The sequence below is a fragment of the Pinus tabuliformis genome, chromosome 4_2, assembly GCF_031772625.1.
Source record: "Pinus tabuliformis cultivar Carrire ecotype Pingquan chromosome 4_2, CPIR1, whole genome shotgun sequence".
Lineage (NCBI taxonomy): Eukaryota > Viridiplantae > Streptophyta > Pinopsida > Pinales > Pinaceae > Pinus > Pinus tabuliformis.
Genome location: NC_142304.1, coordinates 1,123,102,984 through 1,123,115,706, shown reverse-complemented (window position 1 = coordinate 1,123,115,706; position 12,723 = coordinate 1,123,102,984). Strand labels below are relative to the sequence as shown.

Genomic DNA, 12,723 nt, shown 5'->3' with positions numbered 1-12,723 from the left:
TCTTCTACTTGGGACTTTGTAAAACCCTTAGCATCTTTACTTGCCTCCATGACCTTTTGGCTTCCACTTGGAGGCAATCCAGCCTTGCAAGGCTTTTTCAGTAGGCCAGAAGCCTAGAAACTTGCCTATGAGGGCATGATCCCTCATGTATTGAATCTCGTTGTTGATGCGCTCACTGGGGAGATCTATTTTGATTCTTTCTGCCATTTTGGGGATGCATGTAGCAGAGTATGCTCTGGGTCTTGCCATGGATTTGTTCTAGTCAGAGCCTTTGTCTTTAGCTGTAGATGGGCTGGTAACGAAGTCGCCTTCAACATTTGTGACTTGATCATTTTCTTGCTCTGCCAGCGGTTCAGAATCGGGGCTGGCATTTTCCTCTGCACAGGTTGACTTGTCAGGATTTGGATTGTAAGGGGGAGAGGGGGCTGTGCCCGCCCCTCTGGAGAGCGGCATCATGGTGTCGTCAGTAGAAGCACCAGCGTTTAGAGAACAAGAGCGCCTTGGTGGAGAAGGCCAGGAGCGCAGAACCCTAGCTGTGCATGTCGGCTCTGAGCGCAGGGTTTTTCATGTTTCCAACCTTTTTCATCAAGAGAAAAATTTACTGAGATACTATACCTTTAATGTTAATAATAATCATAATGATTAATATATTAAGTAAATAATATTTAATATATATTTAATCCCCTAATAATATAATTTTAATTAATATTATGAATATATTAATTAATAATGATGAATATATTAATGATAATAATTTTAATTTAATAATAATAGTAATAGCTAAAGCTTATTGAGGTAATTCAATCACATTTATAAATATATAAATATAGTTGTGCTAATAATAGTAAATAAATAAAAAAACAAATATTTAAATAAACATTAAAAAAAATAATAACGATTAATAAATGATTACGTATGCTTTGACGTTGGTCAATGAGATCCACTCTGAATCTTCTTCACATAGAGATAAGGCATGCAACTCCTTTGGTTCTCCTCAGCTACAAAATTCATAAGGGAGGGCTCCCCCATTTTCCTATGTTACTAAACTCAAGATCTACCAATTTCAGAAGCAAGACATTATATATACATATACTCTGTGAATCGATGCAGGATGGAAAAATCATTTATGAAAATCCGATACCATATTTATTTGAGATACACATTTACGAACTTTGGGCTAACATAATTTGTTAGAACTATGCTAAAATTAACAACTTTACTCTTGATTATCTCGGTTGTTATCTATTTTTATGCTAACATTATTCGAGTTTTTATCGCCGTGGTGGCTGTCGAAATGGAAAATCTTGACTCTCCTTATCTACTAAGGAAATCTCGGATCATCCTTGCACATTCCAGGCATGCTACTCTGCGCATTCCCTGGCCTCAGAAGAAATCTATTCAGTTGAGATTGCCCTCAGATTGAATCCTTTGAACTTGTGACAGGATACTTCGCGATAAATATCCTCTTTTATGAGAAAATATATGAGAAATTCCGAACTTGTAGGGAGCACAAAGTTTAGAGCGTCGTGTAAAAAGCAATTTCTTAGAAATAATTGTCCACCATCCATGAGAAGAAGGCATCAGTCACGATGGAGGAGATAAAAATTTCATTCGTAGTTGTGGTGTTATCGTTGTTCATAGGTTCAGCTGCGTGCGTTAAGAAGGCAAGAACAAATAATTGATAGATGATGAATGTTGTTTTAGGTCATTTTAGGTTTTGTAGATGTTGAATGCAGTTGTTCTTATTTCGATTGCAGATTCTAAATATATATAAACGTTGCTGAATTGATGAATCATTGATTGCAGATTCTAAATATATATAAACGTTGCTGAATTGATGAATCATTGATGATTATGTGGTGTATTTAGCGTTGAAATATTATTTTCAACTGCAGGGCCTGTCCTTTGCCATACTCCTGTACTGATGAATCAACAACCATACCTCTACATTGATGAAACTGCCATTAAACAGCCGCAGCTCCAGTCTTTTCCTGAATCAGTCATTACACAGCAATTTATTACGGAATGGTGGTCACTCACGGAATGATGGTAATTTATTGCTGTAGTTGGTAAATGTAGGTAGGATTTTAATTTTACTTTATTTTAATTCACAGGTATAGTTTTGCTTTTACGGCAAGTAAAAAGATGTGAAGTTCAGTTTTTGAAAAATCTGAAAAATGTAATGTAGACACAGCAGTGTGCGTAAGTTTTTTTTTGGAACAGAGACAGAGCTCTCTTTGTAATGCACAGCAGTCCAGAAGTTTTTTTATGTGTGCACCAGCATGAATGTATGAAAGTATTTTACTCAGAGCAGTGTAAAATGTTACAGCAGCGTTCTGAGCTGAAACAGAGTGTTACAGCAACATGTTTTGTAAATGCACAGGAGTGCAGTCACAGCAATGCAAAGTGCAGACACAGCAGTCAAAAACATCGTGTTGATTTTTCTTAGAGGAGACAGACTATTTTGTTTTCTGTAATGTACAGCAGTGCAGACACAGTAATGTATTTTCTGTTTACAGCATGAAATTTTTAGGTCTTGAACTGTCTTTAAAAGTAGCCTTGTTGAATCCCTCTGTCAAGAGGAAAGTTTTTTAAAGAACAATCTTTTATGAAATTCCTGTAATAGTTAGTTTACTTTTAATAAACGCAAGTTAATCTTTTCCTGTTGCTGTTACACCGTAACCAAAAAATATCAGACGTAAAAAATTTACGTTGCTGAAACACCACGATCAGCGTTGCTGAAACACGTGTTTCAGCAACTAAAAAAAAAACTGTGTTGCTGAAACACCATTTCCAGCAAGCGATTTTCTGGGTTTTCTGTGTTAAAACAGAGTATAAAAACAGAGCATTTTTTTTGTCTGTCTATTATGGAATTTTCACAAATTTCCAACATGGTATCAGAGCTAGTCCAGGCTCTTTGAAGTGTCAAAGAAGCTGAAGGAAGGGTTTATTGCTGTAGCAACTTCACCAGCAGAGTGAAGACAGTCAGTGATTTTTTTACACAGTCAAGTATTGAAAGAATGGCTAGCACAAGCACTGGTATGGGTATGTTTATCACTGGTATGAGAGCCCTGTTTGCCTCTCAAGATTTATGGGAAATAGTTGAAGATGGTTTTGAAGAACCAGCAGATGAAACAGAGTTCAATGCATTAACTCAGGGAGAGAAGGATCAGCTGAAGAGTAATAGGAAGAAGGATGCAAAGGCCACTTTATTGTTGCATCTAGCAGTAGACCAGAGTATATTTCCAAGGATAGCAACAGCTAAAACATCAAATGAAGCATGGAAAACCCTCAAGACAGCCTATCAAGGCATGGAGAGAGTGAAGACAGCAAAACTACAATTGCTGAGAAAGGATTTTGAGAACTTGAAAATGAAGGAGTCAGACAACATTGAATCATTCTTCACTCATGTGATTGGTGTAATCACACAAATGAGAACTCATGGAGAAACAATTGAAGATAGAAGAATAGTGGAGAAAATATTGAGGGTCTTACCCTCAAGGTTCGATGCCATAGTCACCACCATTGAAGAGACAAAGGATCTCTCGAACTATTCAGTTGATGAGCTACATGCATCACTGATAACTCATGAGCAGAGGTTGAGTAGGAATGAAAACTCATCCCTTGAGCAAGCCTTCAAGACCCAGATGTCCTTTGGAAGAGGAAGAGGTCAAGGAAGAGGAAACAAAAGAGGAAGAGGCAGAAGCCAGAACAGAGGTGGAAGGAACAGCCCAGCAAATGCACAAGGAAGAGGCAGCAATACAAATCAGAACCAAGGCCAAGGCAGCAGCCAACAAGGAGGACAACATCATGCTCAAGGACAAAGGTATGATAAATCTAATGTTCAATGCTATTATTGTAAAAAGTATGGACATTATGCTAGTGATTGTAGAAAGAAACAACATGATATGAACAGCAGACAAAATGCAAATATTACAAGAGAAAACAGTAGTCAAGAAAATGTCCTGTTGGCTTGTAACATGGCTGAAACACATAGTGAGGACATATGGTTTTTAGATTCAGGTTGCAGCAACCATATGACAGGGAATATAGCCCTCTTTTCAGCCTTAAATCATAATTTGAAATCAGAGGTCACACTAGGAACTGATAGTAAAGTGTCTGTTATGGGAAAAGGGGAGGTAAAAATATTTACAAAGCAAGGAGAAAGGAAAACCATAGCAGATGTCTACTATGTCCCCGGAATGAGATGTAACCTATTGAGTGTTGGACAACTTATCCAAAGGGGTTATAATGTTTACTTTGTAAATGATGTGTGCACCATCATGGACATACCACCCAGCAAAAGATGCATTGCTGAAGTGAAGATGACAAGGAACAGGATGTTCCCTCTCCGGATCATGGCAGACTTGAAGAACAAGAAGGAAATGGCAGCAGTCACCCAAGAGGCCTTCCAAAGCGTGCCAAAGGATGAGAACTGGTTATGGCACTTGAGATTTGGGCATCTAAATTTTGGAGGTCTAAACTTATTGAGCAGAAAAGGAATGGTAAAGGGATTACCATTGATAGAGAAATCGGACAGCCTATGTGAAGGCTGCATTTTGGGAAAACAACACAGATAAAGTTTTCCATCAGGGAAGAGCATAAGGGCAAAGACACCCTTAGAGATTATCCACTCAGATTTGTGTGGACCAATGCAAGCTCCATCATTAGCTGGCAGCCTATATTTCTTGACATTCATTGATGATTTTACAAGAAAGACTTGGATATATTTCCTCAAGAACAAAAGTGAAGTCTTTGAGAAATTCCAAAATTTCAAAGCACTTGTGGAGAACCAAGGCGGGCTGCACATAAAAGTATTGAGAACTGATAGAGGAGGTGAGTATATCTCAAATGAATTCCTAAAATTTTGTAGAGAAAATGGAATACATAAACAGTTCACAACTCGATACACTCCGCAGCAAAATGGAGTTGCTGAAAGGAAAAACAGAACCATCATGGAGATGGCAAGGAGCATGTTGAAGGCAAAGCATTTGCCAAATGAGTATTGGGCTGAAGTTGTACATTGTGCAGTTTATATATTGAACAGGTGTCCTACAAAAGCAGTCTTGAACAAAGTGCCAGAAGAGGCATGGAGTGGGAGAAAGCAAGGAGTCACCCACATGAGAGTTTTTGGGTGTATGGCCTATGCACACATTCCGGATCAGCTAAGGAGGAAGTTGGACAGCAAAGGGGAGAAATGCATCTTCATTGGATACAGTGATGAATCCAAAGCTTACAGGCTGTACATTCCATCTACCAAGAAGTTTTTTGTGAGTAGGGATGTTCAATTCATTGAAGAGGAAGCTTGGGATGGAAGCATAGAGAAAACAGTGAACATTAAAAACTGTTTGTCTCATGATGAAGATGAAGAGGAGGTGGCTGAAATGAATCCCCAAACAGCAGCACCAACACAAGGACAGCAAGGAACACCATTGAGGATCAATGAGAGTGCTTCTCCAAGCACACCACAAGGAGGAAATTCAAGTGCATCTTCAAGCACTTGCACACCAAGTGAACGAGGTAAGAAGTTTAGAAATCTAAGTGAAATTTATGAAGAAGGAATGAATTCCTTATTTGCCTTGTTTTGTCATGTTGATGATCCTATTCATTTTGAAGAAGCTATTAAAGATAGAAAATGGATAGAAGCTATGGATGAGGAAATTAATGCCATAGAGAGAAACAAAACATGGGATTTGGTTGAGCTACCAAAAGGCAAAGAAGTCATTGGTGTGAAATGGGTCTATAAGACCAAGAGCAATGCTGAAGGCAAGATAGAAAGGCACAAGGCAAGGCTGGTTGTCAAGGGGTACAAACAGCAGTATGGGAGAGATTATGAGGAGACTTTCGCACCGGTTGCAAGAATGGAAACCGTGAGAGCAGTGTTGTCCATAGCAGCACAAAACAAATGGAAAGTCTACCAAATGGATGTGAAATCAGCATTCCTAAATGGAGTGTTAATGGAAGAGGTCTATGTGGAACAGCCTCTCGGATATGAGAAGAAAGGTGAAGAGCACAAAGTGTGCAAATTGAAGAAAGCTCTTTATGGGCTGAAGCAAGCGCCAAGAGCATGGTACAGCAGGATAGATTCATATCTATTGGATAATGAATTTGACAAATGTGAAGGAGAGCCCACAGTCTATATCAAGGAAAATGATGGTAAAATTTTAATTGTTGTCTTGTATGTAGATGATGTTATTTTCACAGGAAATGATATTTATCTTATTGAGAATTTTAAATCAGTCATGAAGGATGAATTTGAAATGACTGACATGGGTTTGTTGAGATACTTCTTAGGCATAGAAGTAGATCAAAATGAAAAAGGAATTTTTATATCTCAAGCAAGATATGTAAATCAAGTTTTGGGCAGATTTAAGATGGAAGAATGCAAGGCAGCGATCACTCTCACAGTGATGGGATTAAAGCTCAGCAGAGAGGACAGCAGCAAGGACTTTGATCCTAGCTTGTATAAAAGCATTGTGGGCAGCCTTATGTATTTAACAGCAACTAGGCCTGATTTAATGTATGCTGTTAGTTTGATTTCCAGATTTATGGAGAGGCCAAAGGAGGCACATTGGCAGGCAGCAAAAAGAATTCTGAGGTATGTCAAAGGTACCAAAAGGTTTGGAATTTTATATACTACTTCAGAATGTTCAAATTTAGTTGGATACACTAATAGTGATTGGGCTGGAAGTGTAGATGATCGGAAAAGCACTTCCGGTTATGTTTTTCATATGGGTTCAGGAGCCATTTCATGGGCTTCCAAGAAACAGCCAATTGTGGCATTGTCTACAGCAGAAGCAGAGTACGTGGCAGCTACAGCAGCAGCATGTCAAGCAGTCTGGATGAGAAGGATGTTAAGGAGCTTAGGCCAAGAGCAGGTAAAAGGAACTGTGATTTATTGTGACAACAGTTCTGCTATTGCATTATCCAAAAATTCTGTGTTTCATAAGATAACGAAACACATAGACACAAGGTTTCATTATATCAGAGAGTTGGTAAATGATGGAGAAATTGTCTTAGTACATTGCAAAACTCAAGAGCAGGTTGCAGACATTCTAACCAAGCCTTTGGGACAGAAAAGTTTTGAATTTTTGAGGAAATGTCTGGGTATGACTGATAACCCAGCAGTTGAAACTAAAGGGGAGTGTTGAAATATTATTTTCAACTGCAGGGCCTGTCCTTTGCCATACTCCTGTACTGATGAATCAACAACCATACCTCTACATTGATGAAACTGCCATTAAACAGCCGTAGCTCCAGTCTTTTCCTGAATCAGTCATTACACAGCAATTTATTACAGAATGGTGGTCACTCACGGAATGATGGTAATTTATTGTTGTAGTTGGTAAATGTAGGTAGGATTTTAATTTTACTTTATTTTAATTCACAGGTATAGTTTTGCTTTTACGGCAAGTAAAAAGATGTGAAGTTCAGTTTTTGAAAAATCTGAAAAATGTAATGTAGACACAGCAGTGTGCGTAAGTTTTTTTTTGGAACAGAGACAGAGCTCTCTTTGTAATGCACAGCAGTGCAGAAGTTTTTTTATGTGTGCAGCAGCATGAATGTATGAAAGTATTTTACTCAGAGCAGTGTAAAATGTTACAGCAGCGTGTTACAGCAGCGTTCTGAGCTGAAACAGAGTGTTACAGCAACATGTTTTGTAAATGCACAGGAGTGCAGTCACAGCAATGCAAAGTGCAGACACAGCAGTCAAAAACAGCGTGTTGATTTTTCTTAGAGGAGACAGACTATTTTGTTTTCTGTAATGTACAGCAGTGCAGACACAGTAATGTATTTTCTGTTTACAGCATGAAATTTTTAAGTCTTGAACTGTCTCTAAAAGTAGCCTTGTTGAATCCCTCTGTCAAGAGGAAAGTTTTTTAAAGAACAATCTTTTATGAAATTCCTGTAACAGTTAGTTTACTTTTAATAAACGCAAGTTAATCTTTTCCTGTTGCTGTTACACCGTAACCAAAAAAATATCAGACGTAAAAAATTTACGTTGCTGAAACACCACGATCAGCGTTGCTGAAACACGTGTTTCAGCAACTAAAAAAAAAACTGTGTTGCTGAAACACCATTTCCAGCAAGCGATTTTCTGGGTTTTCTGTGTTAAAACAGAGTATAAAAACAGAGCATTTTTTTTGTCTGTCTATTATGGAATTTTCACAAATTTCCAACATTTAGGAGGACAGCATGATGAAAAGCTAGAAAGCGAACTGGTAGCTCAATCTCATCATCAGCTTCTGGGATCAGTGCTAGCAAGGTAATTATTTGAATGAATATCTTGCAAAGATGAATAGTGTTGTTTAAAATTTATTTGAAATGACAAGAGTAGTTTACCCTCGTTAGGTCTTTCTTTCATTTATATGTAGACATGCTGCTACAAGCTTTGGTTCTTATCCTGCAAGCTATAATTTGGGTTCTTATACATATTATTTTTTCTATGAAAAATTACAGCGAGGAGGCTGCTAAAGACAACATCTTCTACTCCTATACTAGAAGCATGAATGGTTTTGCTGCTACCCTTGACGAAGACCAGGCTGTTGCTCTCTCAAGTAAATTACTTGTCATTAAGCCATATAAGTCTTGTCTCTTTCAAAAAAATGAATGACCAGGCAACTTAAATGTAGACATAACTTTCATTTTATAACTGAATTGATGATTGTGTTGGGGATTATTACTGTTCAGAACTCCCGCAAGTTGTGTCTGTATTTCCCAGCAAAACAATAGTTCTGCATACCACTCGTTCAACCGAATTCCTTGGATTGCAAAATGACGATGATTCTGTTCCTTCGAATTCTCTGTGGAATAGTGGCAGTTTTGGGAACGATGTCATCATCGGTAATCTGGATTCAGGTAGCCCCTATGACATAGCTCTGTATAACGAGATGAATTCACTTGGATTGTGTTGTTGGTGTTCATATTCTTGCTGTTGTTCTTGTGCGTTAAGGGGTATGGCCCCAATCAGAAAGCTTCAGTGACAAGGATATGGGTGATATTCCTTCGAAATGGAAAGGGGTCTGCCAAAATGGAGCCGGCTTTGGTCCAGCTCAATGCAACAAGTACGTGGATCAATAGTGGGTAGCTTAAACATGCTACTATTTTGAATTTTCCTTCTTTTATTTAAGAATGGTTTGCTGTGATGGTAAATGTCAATTTGAATTACATTTTGAAGCTTTTAAATTTCTAATTTAATTCGATAGTAGATTTGTACAATATTTTAAAATAAAGTTAATCATTTAATCTCGTTCCTGTCTATCTATTTGAAATCAATTGTTTCATCTCACTCCTCTCTATTTAAAGTGAGTTGTTTAATCTGACTTCTGTTTATGTAATTCTAAACTATATTTTAAAAATCTACACTCTAAATAAAAGTCACCATTTTTCACTGAATATTTGATGATATTTAAAAAAAAAATTATAATCATGTCAGAGAGTGAAGCCAAGTCTCTTATCCTTATCATAATCTTTTCATGCATTACTCCAAAATAAAAGACTTTTCTTATTAGTTTTAAAATATATTTTAGAAAATAACCATTTAACTATTTGATCTAGTCCCAAAAAATTCTCATAATCACCAGACAAGTGAAGCCAAATCTTTTTTCGCTCCATAATCATTTCATTATCTGTCCAAAACAAAAGTCCTGATCTTTCCAGGCTCAGATTTCAACTGGGGAGTGATATTTTCTCTCAGCATAAGTGCATTTTCAAAACAAAATAACCTATTTTGGGTCGGTAAGAGTCTCATGGTGTAGAAATGGGCTGGATCATAAATTTTGGGAATATTTGTGGATGTGATGATTAAAGATTAATTGTTTGATTTTTTTTAAGTTTTCGGACTATTTTTGAATTGAATGATTAAAAAAAATTAATTGTTTGACTTTCCTTGATCATTAAATTTCAAAATATTTCTAAAATACTTATTTTACATTTTTTCGTATATCTTAAATTTATATAAATTGTAAATTTTTTGAAATCTTATAGTCAGAAAATAAGTTATTTGTTTCAGTCCTCTCCTAATTGTAGAATTGTCAGAAAATAAGTTATTTGTTTCAGTCCTCTCCTAATTGTAGAATTCCAAAATATTCGGGAAATCTGAATTTAAGATAAAGATGTGAATGCTCATTTACTTGTGGTTTATTCTAGTAATACAATGTGGTTATTATTACCTCTTTGTAGATGCTTGTTTATGTTAATAGAACGCCAATTCCCCTGATATTGTACATGCTTGTTTATGTTAATAGAACGCCAATTCCCCTGATATGAAGTGTTTTGCAATAAGAAGTTGATTGGAAAACAGCCTTTGAGCTTTTCATTCTTATAATCAAAGTCTCTCTCTAAAGTGTTGTTTGATATAAGGAAATTGATCGGAGCCAGATACTTCTACAAGGGATTTCAAAATGTACACGGGCCTCCGGCAGACAATAATCTTTCCCCGTATGACCAGGATGGGCATGGAACGCACACTCTGTCCACAGCAGGTGGGAAATTTGTGGCAAATGCAAGTTTATATGGACGTGCACAAGGGGTTGCAAAAGGAGCAGCTCCTTACGCCAGAGTTACAGCTTACAAAGTTTGTTGGACTGCCGAAGGCGAGAGTTTGAGTTGTGAAGAGACAGATATTCTTGCGGGATTCGACGCAGGGATAAGTGATGGAGTTGATGTGTTCTCTGTTTCCATCGGAGGTGCGCAAGGTTACATTCCTGACGGTTATTCTCGAGACGCAATTTCCATTGGGTCGTTCCATGCTGTCCAAAGTGGAAGGGTAGTTGTCTGTTCAGCTGGCAATTATGGTCCAGATAAAGGGTCAGTTCAAAATATTGCACCATGGGTCATAACTGTTGCAGCAAGCAGCGTTGATAGAAACTTCCCGTCACTTGTTAGTCTCGGAGACGGCCGTACATTTTTAGTACGTAAAACTATTTCATCATTTTATCTCTATTTGAGGAAAGTAGGCACGTCTATGTCATCCTATTAAATTCGATTTACCAGCCTCAACATAGTTAACAAGTTTGAATTCTATAAAATATTAAAAAAATTCATGAAAAAATTTCAAATTAGGTTCTTTACATTTTACAGTTTAGACTTGGAGATTGTTACAATGAGATGCCGTATTGAGAAATAAAATACCCACTCGTTAGTTCTACGGAAAAAGTTCGAAGAGAGTGAGAAAGCTCTACATTTTCAATGTACATCACACATTATATAGCTTACATAGTTTTAGGGTTGTTAAAACCATACCCTTAGAAATAGAAATTAATTCCTATCATGAGGTCTCATGAACCAACTCACACTATTATAAGATTCTCCATTATCTTCAACACTCCCTTTAATGGAGAAGGGGTTCACAAATATGCCTAACATCTCCCTAAACATTTCAAAGTCAAGAGGCTTAGTGAAAATGTCTACAACATTATCACATGTTTTACAATATACAATATGGATTTCTTTTGATTGTACTTTCTCCCAGAGAAAGTGGAATTGTGTATCAATGTGTTTAATGTTCTTGTGAAACACCAGATTATTAGAAAGTTTGATTGAACTCTGTTTGTCATATATAATTGTTGTTGCATCTTTCTGTTCTTCCCCGACATCTTGGAGAAGTCTCCACAACCAAACTGAATCACATGTTGCTGCACACATAGCTAGATACTTTGCTTCCGTTGAAGACAAGGAAACTGTGTTCTGTTTCTTGCTACTCCATGTAATCACCCCGGATTCAACACTGAATGCATAGTCTGACATGGATCTGTAGTCGTCTACATTTCCAACCTAGTCAGAATTTGTAAATCCTGTCAATATAACATAAGAGGAATCAGTATAAATAATACCATAGTCTATAGTTCCTTGTAGATACCTTAAAACACATTTTGCTGCATTCCAACGACTCTCAAGTTGTTTGGACATATATTGACTTAGCATACGGACTGCATAAACCAAATTCGGTCTAGTAGTGGTCAGGTAGATTAAGCTCCCAACGAGGTGTCTATATAGTGTCGCGTCTGCCTCTTTAGAGCCATCCTCACTCTAAAGTTTAATGTTTTGTTGTAGTGGTACTGCTGCAACCTTACACTGATCCATCCTGAATCTTTGCAGTAGACCTTTAACATACTTACCTTGGGACAGAAAATTTTGTCCTGAATCTCTCCAGATCTCAAGACCCAAACAACATCTTAATTCACCAAGGTCTTTGATTTCGAACACATGTGACATTTGTTGGTTTATTTCTTTGGTTAGAGCAATAACATCACCTGTAACAATTAACTCATCTACTTACAAAGAAATCAACACTATGTGCCCCTTTTCATCTTTCATGGTATACAAATTAGGGTCGTTTTTACTTCTCTTGTAGCCAAGTTGCTAAAAAAATGAACAATCTTTTCATATCAGGACTTGGGTGCTTTCTTTAGTCCATATAGATCTTTCTTTAATCTAAAGACTAAATGTTCTTTTCCTTTCTCGACAAACCCCTCAAGTTGCTCTAAATAAACTTCCTCTTTCAATTCCCCATTTAAAAATGGAGATTTTACATATAGTTGGTGAATCGTCCAATGATTCTTAGTAGCTAAAGCAATCAACATTTTGATAGTATTTAGTTTAGCTACGGGGCATAGGTTTCTTCATAGTCAATGCCTTCTTTTTGTGAATACCCCTTTGCTACCAATCTAGCTTTTAAATTATCTATGGTTCCATCTGCATTAATCTTGGGTTTATACAACC

General features: G+C 37.1%; 1 protein-coding gene across 1 annotated transcript in view; it reads left to right on the top strand.

Moving 5' to 3' along the window:
• Nucleotides 1–454: 454 nt before the first annotated feature.
• The window catches only part of LOC149173608 (subtilisin-like protease SBT5.3), a 29,791-nt gene continuing 17,522 nt past the window's right edge, over nt 455–12,723 (top strand). The window contains exons 1-6 of the mRNA XM_089426750.1: nt 455–559; nt 8,196–8,266; nt 8,461–8,558; nt 8,692–8,859; nt 8,954–9,065; nt 10,363–10,912. Of these exons, the coding sequence (XP_089282876.1) occupies nt 455–559; nt 8,196–8,266; nt 8,461–8,558; nt 8,692–8,859; nt 8,954–9,065; nt 10,363–10,912 (1,104 nt within the window). The remainder of the gene's footprint in view (nt 560–8,195; nt 8,267–8,460; nt 8,559–8,691; nt 8,860–8,953; nt 9,066–10,362; nt 10,913–12,723) is intronic.